Source organism: Malaclemys terrapin, chromosome 7, assembly GCF_027887155.1.
Source record: "Malaclemys terrapin pileata isolate rMalTer1 chromosome 7, rMalTer1.hap1, whole genome shotgun sequence".
Taxonomy (NCBI): Eukaryota; Metazoa; Chordata; order Testudines; family Emydidae; genus Malaclemys; species Malaclemys terrapin.
The window spans coordinates 13,162,859-13,190,281 of record NC_071511.1 but is presented as its reverse complement, the minus strand read 5'-3'; the positions used below and the strand labels follow the sequence as shown (position 1 = coordinate 13,190,281).

Below are 27,423 nucleotides of genomic sequence, written 5' to 3'. Positions count from 1 at the left end.
TATCATCTATCTGAATTTCTTTGATCTTTGAAATTGGACTGACAATCTCATGAAACAGGGCTTCCATTAATTTTTGCTCCTGGTGGATCTGGAAATACAATGAAATCTTTATAATATACTTTGACCATTTTAGACAAATCCCTTTCTTAAGATGCTACCACAGATTATTCTGAAGTGTACTGTGTATATTTCTGCTCCACTGTTATTGGAAGACCTTACTCTCTGTTAAGAAAACAGTTTTTATCACTCTTTTGATTAACACACTGCATTGTATTGATAACACTTTTCCAGATGTTTTTGGAACTTGTAATTCAGGCTGAAATTCGAAATGTAGAAGAACATGAAAATGAAAAATAATAGAGGTAAAAGTTGTCCATATTTTTCTGAAACTCTAAAAGGTTTGAGTACAGTTTGATATTGGAGTGAAGATTTTCTGTGGTTCTTAGTTAATACAGGAAGGTTTACACAGTTCTAGTACTCACCCAAATATAAATTTAGGCCACAATCCTGCAAACGCTTCTGCACTTGCTTAACTATATTGCCTCTAGAAGTCCAATTTAGGGGTCTTAAAGCTGAAAATCCACACATTGTAAGAAACGCATTTAAGAGCACAGCTTTAGTGGTTTGAATCTGAAGAATACTTACTCATATCTGATGATTTTATAGTAAAGTAGTAAATATACTTGCCATTTCATTCTCTTTTTAGGAATGCAATGCTCTGAAACAAAAATGACCAATTTGTTCAGTCCATTTCACAGTGTTCTACTGTCCATCACATTGTGAGCTGCTGGCTACCTTTTGCTGGACATGACAGTATCTGTATAAATCAACATCAACTGCACAATTCAGAACGTCATATAATACCTCCATAGTGTGGTGGAGGACCACAAAGCAAAACCACTCCTTGTCCTTCTCTGACTGAGACGGTGCTTCTTGTTTTGGTTTCAAAATTTCCAAGATCTTGAACAAAAGAAAACAAAAAACAAATATTAACTGTCAGATTTATTTAGATGCAAATTATGGGTCCAACTTTGCAATCCTTACTCTGACAAAAAATCTAATTGAAATTAAACGAGCCAGGCCTTTTATTGCAATACTATAATAAAACGTCTATCTGCATGCATGCTCATGGGAGACCAGTGGTCTCCCTAATCTAGTACCCTGTTTCTGAGATTGTCCAGTACCAGGTGCTTCAGGTGGAGGTGCTAAAATCCTTGAGGTGCGTGATTATAGAATAACCTGTTCATAGGGAAGTTACTTCCCAACTCCCGTCATTTTGTAATACGTTATATTCCCCTTTGCAAGCTCATTCAGCATTATTTGATGATCTATAGCACCACTTTTGGATACTGAACACAAAAAATAAGCTTGTCTTGGCCTTTTTTTTGGTATAATTCAAATGTACAAGTCTTTCATATCAATAGAGAAAAAGCCTATTTTTTCTAATAATGTTTTTTCATTTAATTATTAGGTGGACAGTAACTTTAGCATTTACTTTATTACGTATAGGAGAATCTGTACGGAAATGCCTGAAATGCAGGCAGACCTTTTTTAAAGGAATCTGATTAGTATAGTCCTGATCCAAACCCCACCGAAGTCAGTGGTAATCTCTCTGTTAACATCAATGGGCTTTGCATTTGGACCTATAAGAGCAAATGAAGAGCTTTACAGGAGACAAATAAATGGACACTAGGAGATTCATTATGGTAGTATAACCTACCCCTAAGTGTAATTTCTATGGCTAATTGTCAGTTTCTTTTAACTGTAGCTATAAATATACATCAAGAAAAGAATCTACCCTTCTGTTTCATTGCTTATTAAAAAAGTGCGGATAATAAGTTTCTCAGTGTGGTTCCCCGTTAATAATGTGACTCTAATGACAAAAGATAACATAGCAGATGTATCTTCCAAAAAACTCCACCGAAGCCAATGGTTTTCTTTTTGTTCCAAAAGCTCTCATTTAAAATGCTGAGATTCATTACTTTCATGTCAGAGTGCCTTATGGCAGGGGCTGTATCAAACGCTATTTTTTTTTTTAATTCAAACTGTGTTTTAATAAAATATAACAGGATATACCATCTCCTTCCTAGAGCTGTCTATCCCATATAATTTCACATATTGTTTGCTTTATTTTTCTTACCACAAGGGTTTTATGTTCACACTCTGAAAAGTACCTTTAGGTCCAGTTAGGCATGGAAATTTAGACCTGTAGATAGTGTCATGCAAATCAAATTTATAATCTGCAAGAAATCAGGTAAATAATAACTGTGTTTGCTTTTTTCCCCTATGACCTAAACTTTTTTTTTTTTAGAGCTGCACAGGGAGATAGATATGTCAGAGGACTTTGTTAATGGGGCTGTTAAATGTCAGGGTTAATTCGGGTCATTTGTATCCAGTGACAGAGTCAACTGTTTCTCACTGTGAGAACTAATCAGATTATTTTGTGGCTAAATTAGCTCAGATTTGACCCAGGCTGTCTGCTCCTGCAGTCACCTTTGTTTTGAATTTTTGCCAATGTCACTTGCTGATATGCTGGTGATGATAAGGAAGTTTTCTGTTATGACCTGCAGATTGAATCCATGTCCTTCTTGGCTAGTGAAGGCCATCAGGAAGTTGCTGGCGATATTGTTGGAAATTTTTTCCATGAGCTGTCTCTGGGGGAGACATACAATTTTCTTTGAAAGAGATGATTATAAGAGCCTTCCCAGACAATGACAGTCTCTTAAAGATATCTTCGTATTTTTTTTTTACCTTTCTTTTGCTGAGAAGGATAATCAAGAAGGCTCTGGTGGAATTGGTCGAGAATCTAATGGAGTTCTCAGGTTTTACCATAGCCACTTTGGCTTTAAGCAATGCTATAACATGGAGACGATGCTGATTGTGGTGGTCAGCAGGCGAAGAAGATCACATATCTGTGCTGTTTCTTTTGTATTTGTCAGCTGCTTGTGATAGCACTAACCCTTTGGAGTTCTTTGACACGTTTGTGGACCTTAAAATGAGGAAGTGGAGTCACATTTAAATGGCTCTGTTCTTTTCTTTTTGAGAAGATGTAGACGGTAATAGTGACCAATTGTTCAACTTCTCTTTGGGCTCTCACATTGATGATTCCACAGGATTGGACAGTTCCCAGTGTGTGTAGGGGATCAGTATATAGCTAGCTAGAATTCATGTCATCAATATGCAATACCCTCTAGTTCTATATGTCAGTCTCTTCAATCCCACCTGCTGTCAAGTGTCTTGCCTAACATCTAATTATGAGGTTAAGGATGAGACCAAGCTGGTGCAGATAAGAATGAGGTAATACCTAGTGGACAACCAGAAGAAATGGAGGAGTCTATATCTGTGCTTACCATTTATTACACAACTTTGCAACTTGGGGCTCTTCCAGTGTTTCCCCTAAGGAAATTGTATTTGTGTTTTGCAATCTGTACTCACTGTTGGCTGATTTGGGTGGGAGATTCAAAGTGCTGTTTTTTATCTAGAAAGTTCTGTTTGAGACCTTGCTTTCTCAAAGAATACTTTTTTCTTCATGTGGTTCAACAGCAGTTTGATCAGCTGAGGCATTAAAGTTTACAGTCCCTTAGCTTAAATGAGGGGAGGAGAGTGACAAGGGTTCCAAATGATTAGGGGTCCTGAATTCTGGAAATGACACGAAGGAGGCTCAGGATTAAAGGGGTCAGGGACACTGAAATCATATCTCATCCCTACAGAAGGTCCTTCCAGTCCAAGATGGAGGCACATTGGTAGATGTAGGTATGTTGGCAAGGCTTAGATGAGAATGATCCCTTTGCTTGTGTTGCACCTAGTCAATAGATAGAAGAATTCTGCCTCCAGGGTGGTCAATCCTGCACCAAACTAACTTTTTCAAAGTGGTAAAAATAGTGACAATTTTGTTCAGATTCAGTTTCAGGATTGTATCTGTTCACAATTTCCACAAACAAACACTATTCTCCCCATATTTTCAACAACTGGGTAACTTCCTGAGCCAGTAGGCAGAGAATTTAATAAACAATAATAAAAACCAAAAACAACAAAAAACAACCCCAGCCTCATCTACTCAAAACAATAGTAGTCACTACCTGGACAGGCTCAGCTCTTGCTTATCAATACCTGAAATCGCTCCCCTTTAGATGAACCTTACACAACTGACTTTATTTTTTTCCTCCTCTCCCTCTTCTTGTATATTGGTCTCCTGTGCAGATATTGTCTATTCAGAGGTGGATGAATTGAATTAGGGAGCTGCAACACCTCATGACACTTTCTACACTCTGTTATGGTGACAATTGAAGGTATCTGTTAATGCATTGGAAAAACATTTTTAAGATATATGACGTCCCTTTAATTTCCTGCCTGCTAGTTTTCTGGGTTGGAGTCTAAGTATTCTATGGGGGAAAAAGACAAAAAGGAAAGGAGCCTACAGTATGTTGTATTCACTACCATAAACAGAAACAACAAGGAGTCTGGTGGCACCTTAAAGACTAACAGATTTATTTGGGCATAAGCTTTCGTGAGTAAAAACCTCACTTCTTCGGATGCAGAAGTGAGGTTTTTACTCACGAAAGCTTATGCCCAAATAAATCTGTTAGTCTTTAAGGTGCCACCAGACTCCTTGTTGTTTTTGTAGATACAGACTAACACGGCTACCCCCTGATACATAAACAGAAAGGAAACCAAGAATGGCATGATTCTGTATGCCTCACTCAAACTTAACAGATACTTATAGTTTTATTTATTTGGTGTAATATCTAAACACCCAGTCTTTTAAACCTTTTATAAACATGTCTACATACTTGTTCTGAAAAGTTAGTACAATATAAATGAAGGAAGTAATAATAGAGTCATTGGATTATGCCTGTTCCCTTTTCTCCAAGGTGTCAACAATTTGCTACAGGTCCTTATCAATTCACTACCCATCTTCTTGGGAAGGGAGATTAGTAGGTGCATAGCACCCACTTACACCTGGACCCAAAGTCAGGCAATGGCATGAAAGAACACAAGTGCATAGGCCTTAGTGGTGACTTGGTTGATATAGGCATAAGTGCCTCATAAAGTACTGTGTGCTTGCTTATTAGAACATAGCAAAAAATCAAGTCGCATAAGGTCTTTCCCAACACTGCTATGAAGATATTGGTGATGACATGTGAATGCTGCTGTGAAAAACTAGTGTTTAGAATGTGTGTAAACACCTCTGGGAAGTGCTTTTGTGAGGATTGGATAGAACCTCATAAGAACAATGCCACAGACTTTAAAAGTCACCATAACATCTGGAGATCGTTTAGGCCTGAATATTCCAAATTTCAGAGTTTAGGGTTTAGGAGAAGACACCCAATTACACTGTGGGGAAAAAACCTCTCATTGTCTTCAATAAAAGAAGGATCAGAAACCCTCACAAAGTTTCAAACCTGCACAATATTTTCAAAAGACAAGCCTGGGAGCTTAACTCTGTTAGACAGTAAAAAACATGGACTGAACAGAGACACTGGATTTATGGCTTATTAGAACAATCTGTAACCCACTAATCCCCCTTTTTGTCCTATGGCTGCAGAAGTGTTAGTGGGCCACTCTACCTTGAATAGCGTATGTGCTAACTACTTATGTTAAACAAACTGTTACATCACCCAGGTCACTGAGAGTTCCTTTCCCAGGCCTGAAGAAGAGCTGTGTGTGTCTTGAGAGTTTGTGTCTCTCACCAACAGAAGTTGGTCCAATAAAAGATATTATCTCACCTGCCTTGTCTCGCTAATATTATGGAACCAACACAGCTACAACTACAAAGTTTCAAACTGTCAGATTACCTCAGGGATGAAATAAACCAAACCTTTTGAGGTTTATGCATTAGTAATAAAAACCAGCAGAAATCCCTCTCCTGAGCACATTCTTTCCTCCCTTTTGCTACTGTAGCACAGAGAAGACAAGGCTTTATTTTTTTCATAAAACAGAATAAAATAAAACAAAACACCCTGAAAAATGTACATAGTTTAGTCAATGGCTTCCAATCCCCTTCCAGTACTGTAAATCGTAGATTCACATTTTTGCTAAGAACAAGATTCTGCTGGTAAAAGAAGCTTGGGGGAAGGGGGAGGGGGAGGAGAGCAATACTGTGAAAAATGTTTTCACAAAGATGCAAAATTAACCAAATTTGCACTGCTGTCCTTAGATCTCTGCCAGTAATATTACACATCACTCTGGACATAAGGCCCATGGGGAAAAAATGGTTGGTGCTGAGCACCCACGGGCAGCCCCCCTATCGGCTTCTCCCCCACCCCAGCACCTCCCACCCACTGGCGGGTCCCACGGATCAGCACCTCACCCTCCCTCCTCGCGCCTCCCGCCCACTGCAATCAGCTGTTTCGCAGCGTTCAGGAGCCTCGGGGTGGGGGGAGGGGAGAGGAGCGAGGGTGGAACTGGACAGGAAAAGGCGGGGCGGGGTGAAGCAGGGGCAGGAAGAGGCGGGGTGTGGGTCGAGCAGGACGAGAAGAGGCAAGGCGTGGGGGTGGGGCTTTGGGGGAAGGTGTGGGGTGGGGCCTGAGGCGAGGCCAGTGGTCAAGCACCCCTTCCCCTGGCACTTTGAAAAGTGGGCGCCTGTGACTCTGGAAATTGATTCATTTGCTAGAAAGCAGGAGACTGTAAGGAGAAACTTTCGTTTGGTGGGGCTACAGTAATCTGTCTTGCATCCACCCTCTACCTTTCCTTAAGAAATTGATTTCCCCTTGTTTTTCATTTAAAATCACAGACTCCACCACTGATTAAAATATCAATAGTGCAACAGTGATTTTTTTTTTAAGTCCCAGAAACTCCTTTGTTTCCCAATTAGTAGGACTAATTTTGATGTGGTAAGAAATTGTCTTCCGTACCCGATCTACAAGTGATGTGCCAAAATCCTTGTGCAGGAATCTTGCCTATTTCACTGACATTATTGGCCAAAGTGTGCAGCACTCACTACAGTTGGGGACAGGTTTTCAAACTAATTGAATTTCCATTTGGTTACCTAAAGGAAGTGGCCAGATCGTTTAGAGGTGTTCAGCACCTCCCATTAAAACCAGTGGACACTTAGTGAGTACTTAATAGAATTAATCAAAAAAAAAATTCTGCTTAAACTGTTTTCTAATGGAAAATTGGTTAAATGACACTTTTTTTGAAAAAGAAAAAAAAAAAAAACCCACCCCTGCTCTCTGCAGAAAATACCAAATTTTCATAAAACCCCCTAGAATCCCTGGAAAATGAGGGGGGAAATATTGATAAATGCCTCATGGGATTTGTAGCGCAGGTGCCTCATTCTTCTCTATGGGCCAGTTTCCTCAACCAGTCTACACCTCCTATGATGCATAGCAGCCAGGGACTCCCATGATGCACTGTGACAGCAGGAGACTGGGAGGTATAGTCTAGCCAGGGAACCCAGCCCATGGAAAAGAATGGCGCCATGAGGCACCTGAACCACAACTCCCATGAGGCAGCACAGCTGTGTTTCCTAATCCAACAGTTTGGCTGAATATGTTCAATTTTTGGCCAAAAGTTTTTGTTTTTTTAGTTTTTCCATGTAAAAACAAATGTATTTTAGTTTTTGTCATTTTTTTCTGAGGATACCTCCCTCCTCAACCACCCAATTTTCCAATCAGCTCTAGAGTTGAACTGTTCTGAAAGTCTGCCCACTGATATAAATGACTAAATGTAATCTGTTTGGTGTTGAACTCCTTTGAAAATCTGACTCAACAGGAACATTTATAGTAACAGCAGCAGAACCACACTGCCTTCTTTGTTATTGTGTTACCTAGCATAACTTTATAACATAACATGACATAACCTAATAAAACATAATGTTGCCTGTCACGAACAGTATTAAATAAGATAGCAAAGATCAGGTGTTTGGCATGTGTTTAGATTGCTAATATGCATTTAGGAATAGTATGGATATGTAACAGATGGTATATTTTGCTAACTATAGACTTTCTGCAGAAATCTATAAATAAGTTATTACCTATTTCTCTATAATGCCTTCCATTCTTTGCCTGCATTTCTCTCCCTTTGTGAATAATGAGTTGCCACAAACTGCATTGTACTGTGAGCTGCAAGTCAAAAAAATAATCCCCCTTTCAGAACTGTGTGTGCTGGCAGATTACTATTGGTATGGCACAATTAATCAGTCAAATGTAATAATGAGGTCCTGTAGACAAAGAAAACACTCAGGTGAATAAGTGATTCTTCACAGTGAAGTGTGGAAATATATGGACTCAGCTGTGTGTGGCAGCAAGTCATCATCTTCAGTAGGGAACATTTGCAGACCTCAGCAAGAGAGATATATGCTTAGAGCAGGAAAAACATATGTTACCCAGTGGAAACCAAATTAGCAGCTGACAGGACCATTTCTGATATAGGTTGAAAAATTTGAGGTAGTGGAGTTTCCAGATTTGCATGGGGTGTAAATATGGGAAGGAAGTTTGTATAATTGTTATAGCTCTGTCAAAGTCAGCAGAATTATACTGATTTACACCAGCTGAGGATATGGCCTGTGATTCTTAAATTTGGATATTCAATTACAAGTAAAAGGAGAAGGTAAAATGAATAGTATTTTAGAGGAGAGTGAACACCAGAGCGGTTTTGCTAAGTACTGCACTGCAGTTAGCAGGAGATAAGCAAATCCATAGTGATCAGTGAAGTGTTTAGTTAAGGTGATGAATGATGATATCTGGAGAAATGTACTAATGTAATATACACAAACATTTCCTGCTCAATGTGCTCATGCTACTGCATTAAAAGGACTGATGATCAATCACTGAAAGGAGACTATTTCCCAAAGTGTTTAATGCCAACCACTACCATGAATGCTAATTGGATCAGGAGTTTATAACTATTTTTATTTTTCTCCACAGGATGCTTGATATTTATTTAATGTAAACGTCTTTTAAAATAAAGTGACGGGGTAATTTCTTTTAAGTCACACAACAGTGCATCCTAACATGTCACAATGCAGTGGGTGAGACTGGATGTGGGGAGATGATGCATTTGTGTACAGTGGGTATCAAAATCCCATCAGGAGTAGGAAATAATTTAATATTATCTATGTATGGTAAGGTCAAAGCTATATAAATTACATAAGAGTAGTTGGGACACTTCCCAATCTGCAACTTAATCAGACATCATTCTTCAGGGTGGTGGAGTGTTATTCCGTTCTTTTACATGCATTTTAAAATGCCAGAGACAGAGATGGCAGAATCCTCACCTTTCAGACAGAAGCTGGTAGGTAGGGAAGGGTGAACCAGTTCAAGTAAAACATGAACTGGTCTGGCTCTTAGCTGATTGTCTGTCCCCTGATCTGAATCCAAATGTTTGTTCTAGATAAAACCCCCTCCATCTAGTCTTACTCTGAATCCCACAAACACCCCTATTTCCCACCTCCATTTTTAGCCCACATCATACAGCTGATTTCTCTCTTTTTTTAAAATATGGGGCAGAGCATATTCTTTAGTGGGTCTTGGCAACTGATATGGCCAATACACTATTAATAACTAATTCCCTGCTCTTAAAGTGCTCTTAGGTGCCTTGAATAGAGATAAATATACCAGAATCTGCCATGCTTGCTTACAGATATGTGGTGTTCTGATACCATGGTGAGGGCAATGTGCAGAAAATAATAAAACTGTGTATTCTGTGAAGTAGGAGCAGAACAGGCATCAAGGCCAATGAAGTACTGACACACACTTTGCAATACATTAAATCCAGTGTATGATGCTCAGGCCAAGTGAGTGATAAATAGTGCTATTGTAACCCAGGCCTGGTTGGTGAGGGACTCTGGCCCGCTCTAGTAGCACATAGACCATCTAGAGCAGTGGTTCTCAACCTGTTTACCACTGTGGGTCGCATATGCGGCCTGTAATGTGTTATGTGGGACGCATCCAATACTACCTGTATGGCTCAAGGATGTCACATGGGCCACAGCTGTGTGTTGATTGGGCCACAGATTGAGAACCACTGATCTAGAGTCTGCTATAACCTTAACCTTGACTCATGTGGCTTGTAGCTCATGCAGAAGAGGTAAGCTTCAGAGAGTCCAGGTTTGATCCTGCCTGACGACAACCAGGGTCTGTCGATGTTATACTATCAATAGGAATTGCATGATTTAAGTTGAGACAGCTGAGCCTCAGAATGTTCATAGTTTGGGTTCAGTTGGGATGCTTATTAAAAAAGAAAAAAAAACCATCAGAAATATCTAGGCCCCCTGAGTTGGTAAATTTGGGTTAAAAATGTCACAGGAAGTGGTTGTTTCACAATGTTTTTTGACATTTCCATCACTTCTGCTCCCAGTTATAGCTGGGAACATTATGGGGATAGCGTTTATCATGGCGTTCCATGATTTCTTGTTGTAATCCTGGCCAGAAACACGAAGTAAGAAAGTAGAACTTGGGGGGGGGGGGAGAGGGGAGGGCGGGGAGAGGGAGAGGGAATCATCATATTCTTTTTTTCAAGATAAGAGGATCAACTCATAAAGAAAACATTTATCCAAATATTTCACAAGTTCCCAAAATTGTTTAGTTATGAATTCTAAAAATGGGCCAAGGTTCAGAAAGTGTTTTATTTTATCCAACACTGTTGATCTCACATTTAAGCCTAGCAATAGAGGACAGGACTTTTGCAATTATTTCTTTCACTGAGAAAAAATTACCTCTTGCATACTGGACAAACAATGGATTTGGCATTTAGAGAGGAATGTAGATCTGGCCTTTCTGTGGATCCTTGAACCAACTTGCTAGTGCAGGACACTGTTTCAGAAAGGCAGTGCTCAGAAACCAATCTTACCACTGCACCAGAAAGGACCCGCATGTATTTCCACCTTATGCATGTTTCCTGACTTTCAGACTGCACAATATGTGCAGTAGTCCACTGAACTTTCCATTACACCAGCCAGGACACCAAGTTCTTTTTGGGTGTCCATTAGTTAGAGTCATTGTCACTTACACCACTGTTTGGGCAACTGACTCAGGTTATGCAGCAAAGTTGATCTGATGCAATAGTATGTTAAGGATTCCATGCAAGGGATACTCTTGGTGTATTTATATGAAGATGATAAAACAACACTGATTTGGTGCATGAGATTTGGTGATCTGGTGATAAATGATGTTGCTTTATTGCCAATAGCTTAGTAGAAGAAAAAAAATCTTGTTTGTTATAATTAGAGAAAATAAAACTCTATTAACCTATTTTAGGAATGAATATTGAACAGCCCTGTACTACTAACGAGCAAACAAGGAAATAAGAGCATTTTAATATATGATTGTTACAGACAATTAAAGCAAATGTATCACCTTGCATAATTACTAACAGTTCATCTGAATTAATGCAATTTCATGCTTTCTTGAACTTTTGATTTTTTTTCCATAAACGTTTTCTCATTATATAATCCCAAATATTACTGATATAATTATAGGCCATTATTGAATAATACAATGAATGCTAAGTCATTAAAAGTAAGAGCACTTCACAAGTTAGAAATCCTGCTGAGGAAAAATCAATAGACTTTCTCACATTTCTGTGGAGATGTGTTGATTTGTGATACACCACGTTGGGCTCCGGTTTCTTCTTTGCTTTAGAGCGTATGATAGATCATGACATGATGTATCACAATGAAATTTTCCTCACAGGGAAATGTGACCAAAAATTGTGAACTCAGCAGTTTTCAGAAAAAGCTCACCGTTAAAATTTGCAATAAGCAATTCTACCATCTGTGATTAGAGACTGGTTATTTGTTACCTATTTTTTTTCTGCAGTGCAAATTACTCATATAACTCACTTCTGTTATAGTATATGTTACAGATCTCCCTTTGTGCCTGATTCACAGAGGATATGAGTCTCTATTACTGCATCCATCTAAAGAACCTGGATCCTTAGCTTAAGCTGTAGCAGTTCATGATTTTAGTTTTGGAGTTCCCTGCTATATTGTCGAAGATGGGAACCATCATTCACACTTCAATGGCTTTTATTCACATGAGTTAGCTCCAGTGCAAACGATGAGGCTACTCACATGATCAAAGCTTTGCAGGACTGGGACCTTAGACTCATGCCTACCTTTGTTGCTATTTCTTAGTCATCATCTTCCCTCATGTAAGAAGGTTCATTGACTTCAGCATGGCTACAAAAATAGTTAGGGTCAGATTCTGATTGGCCCAGATACGCATCCACAAGAGTGCAGGGCACCAGGATGCTTTCTCAGAGTGCTCCAGAAGGCATTGTGCCACCCAGAGGTACAATGCTTCCAGTTCCCATGTGGACACTGTAGCTTTGACAGGTTTCAGGGTAGCAGCCGTGTTAGTCTGTATCCTCAAAAAGAACAGGAGTACTTGTGGCACCGCATCCGAAGAAGTGGGTTGTAGCCCACGAAAGCTTATGCTCTAATAAATTTGTTAGTCTCTAAGGCTACATCTACACTACAGGGGGGGGGTCGATTTAAGATACGCTAATTCAGCTACGCAAATAGAGTAGCTGAATTCGACATATCGCAGCCGACTTACCCCGCTGTGAGGACAGCGGCAAAATCGACCTCTGCGGCTTCCCGTCGACGGCGCTTACTCCCACCTCCGCTGGTGGAGTAAGAGCGTTGATTCAGGGATCGATTGTCACGTCCTGACAGGACGCGATAAATCGATCCCCGAGAGGTCGATTTCTACCCGCCGATTCAGGCGGGTAGTGTAGACCCAGCCTAAGGTGCCACAAGTACTCCTGTTCTTTTTGTAGCTTTGAGCAATCCCTAGTGCAGATTGGTTCTACAATGCCACAACGGGTTGCTAATTCATGTATAAGATATCAGTGTGTTTCTTGTCATCTTTGCTGTACATTTGAAAACTTTTATGTATAACTATTTTAAAGAAAATCTAAAATAGAGAGTTACATGTGTTGCACAGGAGCCACCTTATTTTGGGCATGTGGGAAATTTCATTGACATCAATAGGTCTACTAGCTTGAGTAAAGCAAGCAGGATGTGGCTCACAATGAAATCTAGTGTTCTCACTTTAAATAGCATGAGGAAAACTCATCTAAATAAAGACAGTTGAGTGAGATTTCAACAAAAGTCCTCAATTAATTATTGCTGTCTGCAGTGTTATTATAGCCATGTTGGTGTCAAGATATGAGAGAGATGGAAGACCAACAGAAGTTGATCCAATACAAAAGATATTCGCTCTTTGTCTCAATTAACTAGTAATAGAAGAGACTGGATAAGTGTTCGTCACTAACTGCTTCATATGGCTAATTTGTTTAAATAGAAACAAGTAATACAGCAATGTATATAATACTATATTATTGGTACCATTACTTGTAATGTATGTCTAGTCCGATGGTCTTGATGGAAAAAAAATTCAGCACAAGGGAAATAAAAGTCCTGGTATAATTTATCTATAAATCTATATGAACTGCATTTGAATATCAGAAAATGAGTCAATTAAATCAAGATCAATTATTTAAAATCTTGAAGATACCTAAAAAAAAAAAAAAAAAAAATTGAAGATCAGAGTCCTTAAAATTTTCTTCTACAGAAAACAACTCTTTTTCAACATCATGGAAAACAGATATGATGATAAACAAAAAACAAACCAAAACAACAACAGAAGATCAGGTAACCTCAGAGTATGTTAATAGTCAGGGTGGGAGGGAAAAAAGTCAGTTTTATCAATGGTAACCCACAGTTTATGCTTGAACACTTATTTTAGAAACCTCCATTGTAAGCATATTAATGTTATCTTTGAATGTCGGTTTGATTTGTTGGTTTCAGGAGTTGTTACGCTCAGTGATCTAAATCAGTGGGTTTTGACCTTTTTCATACTGCAAGCCCATTTTACAAAAGGACTCACTTTCCATCTAGACATAAAGAGAGGGAGGTTCACAACTGACTGTGGACCTGTTCATGACCCCTCAAATGAGAGGGCAGTACATTGCAGTTAAAAGGTTGACAACCCATATTATAAATATATATGGCATTTTTTAATCCTTGTGACATGACCTAGTCATGAACAGAAGACGATATGATAAATGATTTCCCTCATGGCATTGCCACCACAGGCTCCCACTGTGAAATCAGATTGCCTGCCACCAAGCAGTGGAATCTGTTAGAAAAACATTGGGGAGGAGAGGAGTGTGTTCCACCTTCACATTGCAGGGCATTTGAGCCTTTAATGTGGATCTGTAAGGGCCATGTATTCATAAAAGTAGTTACTTTGGTAAGCACCCTCATTTTCTACAAATATCACCACGGTGGTGCATAGTGATCACATGTTGCTCAGAAACCTCATAGAGTCACAAAATACTTTAACTGTCAAAAGTGAACTTATCAAGTAAGTTCTCTAATGCTTCCTATATCCTGATAATAGTGTTGATGCTATTGATCTCTTTCTTCTTTTAACACTATCTAATCTTCAATTTTTACTTTCTAATTGATTTTCCATAAATTCATTCTTAAGATTAAGAGCAATGCTATCTCTAATTAAGGCAGCTGAAAGCTGCTTAGCATTATTCACTTCCTGATTTAAATCCTTATATTTTCCAGTAAACATTTAAAGAGCCTCTCTTTACTATAATCAGAGGGGTAGCCGTGTTAGTCTGGATCTGTAAAAAACAACAAAGACGCATCTGACGAAGTGGGTATTCACCCACGAAAGCTTATGCTCCAATACATCTGTTAGTCTACAAGGTGCCACAGGACTCTTTGTTTCTCTTTACTATAATCTCGTCTGTCTCCTTTGAAAATATATGTTGGGTAAGCCTCCAAATTGTCATTAATATAATCTTGTATTGCAACAATAGCCCATAGCACACTATAGAGACACAATGATCATGGCTGAACTAACAGCCACAAAGAATGCTGAGTGTCCCATTCCACTAGGCACAGGTTGAAATACTGATGTAATATTTACTGCTCGTGTTCCATTGTCCCACTGGGGATAGTCCACAGGCCTACCCTACCTTCTGTTTAACAGAAAACCTTCATCCTTTTTCCCCTCCTATCTCCCTTCACAAAGGCACAATAGTTCTGGGCATAGGACGTTATTTCTCCTTCACTTTGAGATTGAATACCCTCTCTTCTATCCCTAGTTGTCATGGCAGAGCTGTTTGGAACAGATGGGGGAAGAAAGTCAGTGACCAAAATTCATCCTTTTAGAGATCTATCCAATTGAATAACTTCACAGGAGGCCTCTAATTGGCATAAATTGGCTCTGGAGATTCTGATGGAGAGCTGAATTGCAATGAGAGGCAGCTATGCTGAATATTAGACAACCATCATTCAGGAGTATTTGACTGAAACAGTCTGTCCCATTTAAGCATTAGTGGCAGAGTGCAAATATGCATTCAGTAATTTCTGAGATGGTTTAGGCTACTGTTTAAAGCTCTGGCTTTTTCAGTTATGTTGCCTTCCTCTTTTAGAGTAAATTGCTCTGGTTGGCTAAGGGACATACAAGTATTTTTAATAATCTATAATCAGTCAGAAATCATCAGTTTATTAAAAATTGCAGCAGAAGCAGAGTAACGGTTGGTGGAAGGTTGGCCTTGCAGTTAAGGGACTGGACTGAGACGTTGAAGATTTGGGTTAAACTCCTGACTCAATCCCAGTCTTTCTGGGTGACTTTGGACAAGTCACTTAGGACAAGATATTTTAAGGTATTTACTATATAGGTGCCTATCTACATCTTTAGGTGCATAAATATCTTAAAAATCTGGCCCTCAATCTCTCTGTGCTCTAGTTCCCCTCTTGTAAAACGTGGATAGCAACACTTTGTCTGTCTTATAAATTAAGAAAGTAAGCTCCCTTTGCAAGATAATATCAAGCACCACACTGGAGGAACAGCAAAAAACCATAATTAAATTAAACAGTGAAGTAGAGAAAAATCCTTGACTGAGTTTATATTTGCTGTGTGCACAAAGAAACTCACTGCAAAGTGTATCCTATGATGTCCTTCAGCTGGACCACGTCTGACTTTTTTTTCATCTGTAGTGTTAACAGCATAAAATATTGAAACTCACTTCTGAACCAAGCCAGGGTGAACTGTACTGAGCAGTGAGTATTGATGGAGGCTTTCACTCTAAACTCCATCTGGAGGCCAGAGGCACAGCCAAGAAATTGACCCTCACAAAAGGAAATAAAATATAGATTTTTAATATTTATATTCTTTACATTTTCTTGCTTGTCATCATAGAGTCCATTTGTCACCGGTCATCACAGAGTCACTTTACATCTACATGAGTTTTCCCCAGATTGGAGAGTTCTTAAAAACAGATTTCTCTCCACAGTCTAAATCAAATGGGCCAAATTAATCCTTAATGTAACTCCGTTGACTTCAATGCAGCTACACTAGGTGCAATTGGCAGCGGCAGTTCGGCGGTAGGTCCTTCGCTCCTAGAGGGAGTGAGGGACCTGCCGCCCCCGAATTGCCACAGGTGCCACCCCTCTCCCTTGGCCGCCCCAAGCACCTGCTTGTTAAGCTGGTGCCTGGAGCCGGCCCTGGACTTGGCCCCTTGTGGCAAACTGTATCTCATTGCAGAGGCATTAATTCTCACCTTCAACGGGTCTCTTCTATTTCTATTTACCCACTATCCAATTTGGATCTGATTTTTCCGTATGCATATAGGTGTTTATATATGACTAAGTCGTTTGTTCACTCAGACTCTGATCATACAATTGGCTCTGAGCATGTGTAGTCCTGAACCTGCACAAAACCAGTTTCGTGACTTTGTTCACCATAAGCCAGATCTATCTTGCAAAGTGCTGTGAAATACTGAGTGTCCTCATCTCCAGTTATGTATTTATTTTGATTGGCCCTGGGCACCCTCACACAATATTATAAATAATAATCCAATAAAATATAAGCAATAGAAAAAGCAGAAGATCTCACAACACTTGGGCCTTCCACACAGAAGATAACAAAGATCCCCATCCCACCAATTGTTGCCCTATCCAAATGCTTGTCTAGCAAGATGAACTTTGCAGCCTTAACGGCTCTTGAGCCAGTGTACCCTGACATGCCCCCACCTTCTCTCTCCCACACACATCCTGTACCCCAAGAGGAGTGGGGAGAATCACGGGGTCCAGTTGCTGCACAAAACACCAGCAGGGACATCCCTCTGAATTGTCTGGAATTCACCTGAGTAGTGCAAAGGAGCCATAACCCGGCTTATGAATGTGACCCCAGTTCTATGGTTTTCAACTTCAACTCAAGATGTTGAGATGTGACTATTTATAGCTCTGTAAGGTAAAAACAATGTGATTCTTCAGATCAGAATTTATCCCTTTTAGCCTGAATAGCTAAGTTTGGGGCCTTTTTCACTTTTATTATTAAAAGTATTTATGATGAAGACTCTTTCTGTTCCTTGAACATAAATTGTACAATATAAAGACTAAATAAATGAGCTTTATCTTATGTCTTTGAAACTGATATTAAGCAAGATTTACCTGTGCTACAAGAATAAATAAGTAATAAAAACTGATTTAATTACTTTTTCTTTAAAGAAAACAGTCATTTATTACTGAGAATTTTATGTGGTTTTCTTCTTTTTTTCCAAATCTCCATCTATCTTTTTATTTTTTTGCCAAGCCAAAAATAAAACAGCACATGTGGACATTGTAGATATTGCATTCCATAATTTATTGGAAGCTAAGTCATATTGTGTTCAATGAAACTCGGATAGATAAAAAGGAACTTCACCCACACCGCAAATAAAGAGACTGGTTTTACTCTTCAAAAAATATTAAATTTTATCAATCAGAATCCAACAGCTCTGGGACCTATAGATGCTTTGTTACCAACAATATCTCAATCACATATATTGCTTTTTCCAGGACAACTTACAACAGGCTGATTTAGGATAAACCTTTCTATAGGAATAACAGAAGAGTAAATATTATCTAACTAAAAATAACCTACAAATACTTATATGGTCCCTATTACCTGAGCAATTCATAATCTTTAATGCTCCCCACAACAACACTCTAATGTATGGAATTGCTATTACCCCCATTTTATAGACAGGAAACTTTGGCACAAGGAGAAGAAGTGACATACTCAAGGTGACACAGAAAGTCTATGGCGGAAATAGAAACTGAATGCAGGTCTCCCAGGGTATGCCTACACAATATTGGGTCAAAATAATCGGGCTAGCAGGGTTTGAACTTGCTGTCTAAAAAGAGCTGTGTAGACAGTGCTTTGTATTTGCAACTTGGGTTCTGAAGCCGAGGGAGGGGATGGGCTTCAGACTGGAGGGTTCTTTGGTGATTTGTGCTCATAAACAGATGGATAGATTCATTTTGTACAAGGCAGAGCTTTTCCAGTCAATTGGGAATTGTTTCTACGTAATAAGGAGTTGCATTTGTGAACTCCAGGCTTATCTATTACAACTCTATATACAGCAGATTATGCCCATTCCTATTGGTCAGATTCTAGCCAGTCACAGGTGGGATTAGGCATTTATTGCTGCTAGCTATTTGAGTACCCACTCATAATGAAGATTCCAACAAGGAACTCAGGTTGTGGACCCATTTAACAACCTGAAGGCACCAGTCAGTCAGCAGTAGGGTATCTTCAAAGCGTTCCCCCCTACTACTACCGACATCACTTTAGACTTGCCTGAGTTTGGTATAGTCAGTTGATCTTTCCTCACTTGGGAGAAATGCTGAGGGAGGGCAGGTAGTAATTCATTGCCACTGCATGACCTCTTTGAGGTTGAATCCGCATTGGGGCATATCTTGCCTTGGTGACAGAATGAGGTGCAATGCATTAGGCTGGAAATCATCTTCCAATAGGAGTAGTGGGGGCAAACAAGTTAATCAGTTTTAAGATGGAGCTTGATACGTTTATGAATGGAATTAGATGAAGGGTTTGCCTGTCATAGCAGGGGACTGGACTGGATGACCCAGGAAATTCCTTCTGGTCCTATGTTCCTCTGTTCTCTGTCCGGTCCTACATGTGCATACAAGTTGAGACAAGCTTCTCCACCGATGATATGGGAATAACTGTAAGCAATGATTGTGTGTTTTAGGTGTTATTCCATTTAGGTGTCATGATAATGCAATGTAAAACAACTGGCAAAACCGTGACTTTTCCTATGTGCCCCTAGAGCGGAGTAAGGGGTCTTCAAGTGCCCCTTTTTACTCCTCTCTGTGGTGTTCCTGGTCTGAATTTGGCAGTATTACTTCCTTTCACCCCATAGGAAGATAAGGAATGGCCAGAGAAGGGTGGGGAATAAATGAATACTTGGCTCTGTCCCACCTCCCCCAATCATTGGCCAGTGATCCTGGCCAGTGATAGAGAGTCAGTGCTGCTGGGGAAGTAATTTGTTGCCGATATGGGTCAATTGCAGGTTGCTTCCATCTCTGGAAGTCACAGCTCCTTCCCTGGGCTGCTCTGAGGGTGGTGCTGTAATGGGCTGCTTCTTATCCAAGATGAGACACAGGGTAAATTTTTCAAAAGTGCCTAAGTGAGTTAGGAGCCAAAGGCCCATTTTTCAAAAGTGACTTAAGTTAATGGGGCTTAGGTTTTTAAAGATCTAAGGCCAGATTCTCAAAGGTATTTAGGTGCCTAATTCCTAATTCCCTAACACCTTTTAGGATTTGGGTCTAAGTCCCCTTTGAAGATGTGTCTTAGACTCTTAGTTTACTTAGGAGCTTTTGAAAATCATATCCATAATTCTCAACCTTGGCAAAAATGAATAAAATGTAAACAATACTATGGAATTCATACAATTATTCATTAAGGAGAAAACATATTGCAATGATTTTTGTGTCATACAGTACAAGAAGATAAAGTCAGGCTGATCAGTATGCAAGCGTTTGTAGGTAATTAATTGGTAATCAGTGGTTCAAATTACCTGAGAAAGCTTTTACTCCTGGGCAGTAGATACTACACCCACGACATCTTTAATCATGATATAATAATTACAATGGGCATCTCAACACATGTACAATAGCACACTACCAGCCTAGCTAGTAGTGTCTGAGCCATTTAGAGGGAAATTCATGCATGTCGAGACTTCATAAATTCAGAATATCTGATCTGATTTAACTGCATTGATTTTTCCATTTTCTGTTTCAAAACATATGGTTCAAGTGAAAAGGGTTATGACATTTTGAGGCATGCTATATTGCTTTGTGATGTTCATGTAATTTGTGTGCAGTCAAAGGTAAACAACATGATGAAGTAATCAGATGAAAAGCGGGATTTTATGCTTTCTGAGCATCTCATACAAAAAATGTCTAAAAGGGCTCTGCATGTACCTGATATTGTCATGATCTAGCTAAGACTAAATGGATCTGAATGTTTTTAAATATCTTATCCTAAAATGGTTAGATACTGATAAAGATTTGGGGTTTGGGGTTGTTCCCTCCTCCTCCCCCCCTGTTACAAAACAGAAGATCATGTCCTACAGGGGCTATTTCCTCTTCCATTTGTCACTTTAACAAAGAGAATATTTTGTCTGTTCTACACATACAGCAGTCAGACAAACACCATGTTAGAGCGTTTAGGAAATCCAGATTTCTTCCATCTATTCCAATCCCTGTTCTTGCATCCAAAATTCTTGGAGCATATGTGCCAGCACTGAACCTTATCTCCAGCCCAGGGTAGGGAGGATGAAAATGGAACATGAGATGTTCTCTCTAACACTGATAATAAGGTCCAGGTTCTTATACCTTTGCACAGAGTACCATCTTGCTTTCTGAGTAATCCCATTGAAATCAATGGGTATCTAAATGTGGCCATAAAACGTCAAGCAAAATACTAGAGCTCTGTTTAAAATAAAGGGGGAAGCTTTTAAAAATGTGGACAAATATGTCTGTACTACCTGATCCAAGACTGTTGCTTTCTTTTGAAGCCCATTAATCTTGTACTTGAATTCAAGTTCTTTTGAATGTTTATTGGAGTTCACAAGTAAAAAATAAGGATTTCTGACTGTCACTTGACCTTTACATGGGAAAGGAATAGACCTGTGTTAAATAGAAATCATGATCACTTCTTCTGATTAGTGATGGTGTATGGGACGACTTTGGCAAACCAGTAAAGTGCCTAAAACCACTATGGCTTACTGTTAAAAAGCAACCTAGTCAGCAGGCTGTACAGTGGCCATGCAGCTTGACCAAGGCAGGAGGGGAGGAGGTTTTTGGGGTGCCACGGAAGGGGCAGCTTGACCCCACGTCCTTTCTGATAAGAATTGTGTTGCAGTTGCTGATACATGCATTTTAAAAGAGTAGGATATGCCCAGGAATGTCTATTGAGGTCTCAAGGATGCAGGCTCTGGAAAAGCCACACCTGGTTAATTAATAATCAGAAGGAACCTCTTGCTCCATCATTAAATCTGCTTACTTAACAAGGTTTCTGTAAGGGACATATCATTGTATTACTAATGTATAAATAAGGGGGAAAAGCTTGAGATAGTGGGACTCCTTTGGGGGGGGCACTCTTCGGGGCTCGTTTGGTGACTCTTTTGGACTCTCCCTCTGGATACATCTTGCAGTCCCCACCGGCAGACGGAAGATTTGGCCACCGTGTCACTCGAGAGCCACTCGCAGCTTTGGTAATTATCAAGGGTTGAGGGTGTTTTACTAACCTGTTGCAGATGCGTGTAAGTGCTTGAGACTAGTAAAGTTTAGCTTTAAGTGAAAGCATTCTTGTGTTGTCCTGTTTGTGCCAGCCATCTATCGGTCGGACGGCTGTGTCTCCCCTGATTTATTTCCTGACACCTCCTCGCACAGAGTAAAGTTACCAAGAGCTTTGGGTTGAAAGAACCCCGGGTAACAATGGAATATATGACAAAATAATTTTAATGTATTAGAAAAAATCTCATTTCAGATCCCTGACAAATTGGATGTCTTAAATATTTGGTCTGCTGTTTTCACTCTCTATGAATAGTCATGAATGATATTGTTTCACATAATTTGAGTCACAACATAGTATTTTTTCCTCAGTATGTTATTTGACTTGTCATTTCTGGAATGTGCTTGTGTATGTTTGGATCATTACTTGGAACTAAAAGAAATAATAATGGGCAAGGATGGACTGCTTTACTGCAGCTGGTTATGGGTATTTCCCCCCAGGCCAGTTGTTTGCATATACTTAGTTTACTTAACACTGATGAAATAATTAAAGCAAATCCCCAGTGCTTGAGGGATAAAATCCCAGTTGAAGCAGCACTCTGACAGTTCTTCATGACTTTTTTTTTTAAAGGAATTAAATGTGAGTTATATAATCTTCATTCACAAAAATAGACAGGCTTTATGAAAAACAACTCCTTAATATGCATGAAGAAAATGTCTCTTAACGCCAAAGTAGAAGAGAAACACTCTCTGGTCAAAACTCTTCCATGAATTGGGATGCTTTTTCATCTTGTGGATTTTCTGATGTTCCTGCGCTTCCACCTTTGCTATTTCTTGCAATGAAATTACACCCCAAATCACTGCTTTGATTGGCTCTGTGACAATTTCTAGAAACGCCATTTTCTAGTGGTATTATCACCAAGGATCCTGTCATTGCACTCTGGGTATCTAGAAGGATGCTGGCAGTGAAGATTTTTAATGCTACGTTTTTAAATTTAAATTAAATTAAATTACATTAAATTTAAATTAAATTATTATTATTATTTTTTACGTTCATGAAGGGGAAAAGCAAACTAAAACTCTCAAGTCAGGGAAGCCTGCACCCATGCTAAATGTAACATCTTTGTTTTAGAAAATACCATGCTGAATGCAGAACCAGTAGTTAGTTAATGGTCATTCAATATTTGCACATCATCACTCAAAGTATTGTATAATTATTAAACGGATTGATTTTTCAGACTGAGTGAAGGGTAGTGAGGATGGACAAAGGGACTCCTTGACTGCTACTCCAGCATATAAATTTGAATAGAGCTGAAGTCCCTTTGCACCACTTGCGTAGTGTTTTGGGATCACTGGATGCACATAAACTCAGATTCCATGGGTCCACCACTGACCTGCCCCTAGTCCTCCCCCATCACCACCCTCCTATTTAAGGCTACTTGCTCTGCACTGCCCAAAGGAAATGCAGAGGCCTCTCTGCCTGGCAGCTCTCTTGAAGGCTCCGCCCACTCAGGGGTTAACCATTGCACAGAGCCTCATGCTAGGCCTCTGCACCATGGCTGAATGTGTCACCTAGGTGATAAAAAAAGATGGCTGCTGACTCCTGACTTTGGGAGTGGAGCGGGTGATTCAGAATCTAAATCTAGTTCTGGACCCATTTTTTTGTGACTGGCTGCAAAAGGAAGATCCAGGATCTGATCATTTGAAGGGGTTGGAAATCCAGATCTGGATTTGGATTTGAATTACGCAGCTCTAGTTCTTATCTAGATAACATTAACTGTTGAAGAGCATATTGGGCAGTGAATAATCAACGCTGAATTGCAGTTTCTAATTTAAAAGTATATACTTTATGGGGAATATGTACAATTTCCTTTCTATTTAGGATGACACAAACTTTCACCAAGAAGTATTAATAACCTAGGCATGGCCATGCCATGTGTCCTGCTAAAGCATCTATGTGTTTGCACTGTCCTCTGTCTCAATGATACTGTCTTTTATTTTAATAACCTATGTCATTTCCGCCCACACAATATTCCTCCTGCAGGCTTTGATTTGACAGCTCTGTTTTTAATGGAGTATAAAAAGGAAACTTCAGCTGAATCTGAACACCTATTTGTAATCTCATGGAGTAATTGTTTTGTTACTCAAAGTAGAAAAAGCTCATAATTTTCACAAATCTTGTTGAGGTGTGCAATGAATATGTGGCCAACAAGTTTGAGAAGAGGGAGGAAGACATGAAGTTACTTTGAATAACAATAATTTACATTATAATGTATGGTTATTTACCTTGTAATAAGGAAACAAATATACTTAAAATTCCCCTTCCCAAATATATTACTAGAATTATTATTTTGACTGGGATTGTAATAGCATCTTGAGGCCTCAATCAGAGATCAGGGCCCCACTGTGCTAGGCACAGTGCACACATGTATAATAAAATAGACACATTCAGTCACAAAGGGGTTAGCATAAGATCTGAGACAATAGGTGTACACAAGAAACAAATGGAGGAAGGTGTGAAGATAGGGAATGGGAGACTGTAACAGTGAAATAATCATGTCTCATATATAATAAGTAGCATTATTACATAATTATTCCTTCCACTATTGCTATTTATTTATACAGGTTCTGATTATGCCACACTTAAATTTGATGAGTAATACACTACTAGGGACCTGATCCTGAAGCTGGAACCAATTGGGCAGACCCCTGCATTCCCACAAATCCCTACTGAAGTCCCTGCAGACACAGTAGCAGGCTCAGGGCCTAGGTGAGTAGTCCACTGAAATCAATGAGACTACTCATATAGTAAGGTGTTGTTCTATGTGAAAGTGGTAGAATTGAGTCATGGTTTGTTTCAGGCAAAAAATACAAACACAAATTTAGGACCAGATCCTACAGTACTAACTTTCAGAGTCCCCACCCAATGCAGTAATGGGATCCTGAGACACTCAGAACTCCTACTGATGTTTATGTGGCCTTGGAGTGGGCAATGTACCGGCTGGCTATTAAGCAGTGTGATTTCAAGAGGTCAAAGAAAAGTCAGTGCTTGATTTATCAAGGCCTTTCTCTTCATTTTATAAGAGCAGTTTTGTGACTCTAATTTTGCACCACAATTTTAATTCTCCTTTGATTGGACCCATAGGTGGAAAACTGGTTAAAAGCTATGTAGCTTTTGTAATAGGTTGGGGCCAAGAGCCATATAGGTACCATTCATGAAAATTATTATATTGAATGAATGAAAATCCCTTTCTGTCTTCATATCTTTTAACCTATTTGCCAAGGACTTTGTACTAGACCTCTGAACAAGATGCCCTTGTGCCTTTCTCAGTGTTGCTGTCTTTTCTTTCTGTAAACCAGGTTATGAGCCATATGTTCAGAGTGACTTTTATATTGGGTGTTTTCACTTCAGTTTCTTGCTGCATTTCTGCCATCTCCTCTGATAATGAAGCCTTCTTCCTGAAATTAGGATCTCATATCTGTTTACATTCCTCTTTCTTGTATGTCCGCATATTAGTACTAGTGTTGGCTGGAACTTGCTGGTTCATCTGGTCCACACAAATGAGAACTAGGATCTTGTATTCCATATTCGTCCCACAAGTAGCTGTGGGAAGTGCAACTCTGGGGATATCAAATATCAAATCAATAAACGAACTACTTGACCTTTAATCTTTGGAGCTTCTGGTATATCACTAAGGGACCTTATCTCCCAATGAATTAAGTTCTTCTGGTAGAATGTTTCACCAATATAGAGTGCCAAAAACTCTGTATGAATGAGACAAAGCCATTTAACACTATCCATGTAGCCATAGTCCTTACTAGTTGTTGAATTGCTTTAGTTGCATCCAGTTGTGTACTCCTTATGCAGATTTTCTGGCCAGCAGAATTGTCTGGGAAAAGTCATTTGTGTTTTCCTTTAGGTTTTGGTAACTTTACCCCTGATAACTGATGGCCAGTTGCTGGTACACTAATCTAGGAGTGAGAGAGTTTTCATAGTCTCCTACGTAGTATCCTTGCTTTCCACTGCTGCATATTGTATTGTTGTTTGTAGATCCTAATAATACTTGCCTGGCAAAGACAATTTCCTCAGCATTCTGAGATCTAAATCATCCTTCAGAAAGCTGTGGACCTGCTTTTGGCTTAGCACCATGCAAGAGTTAACTCCTACTCAGTTTGGAGATATGTATCTTTGCAGTTTGTGTCAGATTTAGTCTCACCTTCACGTTCTTTAGCCAAATAGAGGTTTGTGTTTCCATTCCATTACTTGGCAAAGTTTTCTCTTCTCTGCATCGGGGAGATCTTTCAGTGGATGTTACTTCAAACACAAGCTCCACGTATGGAATGTGTTTCTGTCAGCCATCCTGGCTAATACTCTTGGTCATGTGATTCATGCCAAGAACTGTGTAAAAATAACATGCAACAGCAGCCTGGCAGAGAATGGCTTCCCTTCCTTCTTCCAAGTGAAAAGAAACAGAAACTCCTTCCAGTCCTTCCTGCAAGCCCCCTTTCTCTTTTTTTCAGGTTCCTCTTCTTCTCTTCCAATGCTCCTTTCATCTTGTAGCTCCTCCTTCCCCTACCCAGGCTGTGAGAAGAATATTACCAGAAATGTTCAGGACATCCTGTGGGTAGGGCCCGGATGCCTTTTATTTTTCCTACAGGCTCCCTTTTCAGGTGGATGTATCTTCCTTCTGGCAGGACAATGTGCCTGTAGGTGAAGAAAAGGAGGAGTTTCCCTTCATCAGATTTGGAGCTGGACTCTGAGAGACACCTTGATTACAAGTATATCTGTGACATATATGCAGCCTTCAGCTTCCTCCTCGTAGGCCCTTCTGGGCATCTTCCTTTTCCTCTCTTGATCTCCTCCTCCATTCATTCCCCAGTTTCCTCCCAGTAGCCAACCCTGCTTTCTTCTTCACTCAGTCTCCACACACAAAATTCTAAGATGGCTGCTCCACTACTTCTGCCTGACAGGGATTTTGTTTTGTCACAAAGCAAATTTCACCTTCAAGCTTGGAATTCATTTCCCATGAACAAAAGGTTGCTCGCAGAAATATTTGAGAAAAACAAATACAAAAGGGTCAGAATATGATGAATTAAAATTTGGTTTTCATTTGTCCAGCTCCAGAGACAAAAGCTCTTTGCTTAAGAAAGTCAGTGGGAAAATTATAAAACCCAGTACAAATGATAAACCAAATGATCAGCTTTACGAAAAAAAAGTCTGTGAACCATCTCAACCTCTGATGTCTCCTTTGTATAACCTCTGTGACATGAGATTTGCTATGAGAAATGGAACAAGGTTAATAATTAATACATTTACTGATGTCTGAAATAGCGCCATAAGGTTGGCTTTAGAAGTATGTTTTATTAATGAGGTTTGAAAACAATTGCTTTCTCACAATGAAAGACAGTGCAGACCTTTAGACTGAAAAAAAAAATGAGTGCAAGTAAAACATGTGGCTTCCTTCAAGTTTCCTTTGAGGGTACCAACAGAATTCAGTCACCACTCAGAAATGTGCAGAAGAAATAAAAAAGGGTTAGCATAATAATTCTCAAACTGGTTCAAACTGACATCAGCAACTGTACCCAACCTGGCTGAAATATGACACATTTCAGCACAGCAGAACAATATCCTTTTGCACAGTGCATAAGGAAGAAGGGAATCTTACTGTATGTCTGTTAATGTAACAAAATGTCACTGAAGTAATTACTGGTGTGACATTTATGTGACTCTGTTGGATATCATTATGTTGTAGCAAATGTAAAGCCTAATCTTCCTGCAACGTTTTTTTGCATGTGGCTAGGTGTGGCACTAGATAACTAATGAATATCACTCCGACCAAAAAATAAAATAAAAGCCCTCTTAAAAA

The 27,423-nt window shown here is 39.4% G+C and overlaps 1 protein-coding gene across 1 annotated transcript in view; it reads right to left on the bottom strand.

The window, feature by feature from the left end:
* Window positions 1-27,423, bottom strand: part of CNTN6 (contactin 6) — a 221,956-nt gene that overhangs the window by 101,036 nt on the left and 93,497 nt on the right. The window contains exon 5 of the mRNA XM_054033268.1: window positions 865-960. Within this exon, the coding sequence (XP_053889243.1) occupies window positions 865-960 (96 nt within the window). The remainder of the gene's footprint in view (window positions 1-864; window positions 961-27,423) is intronic.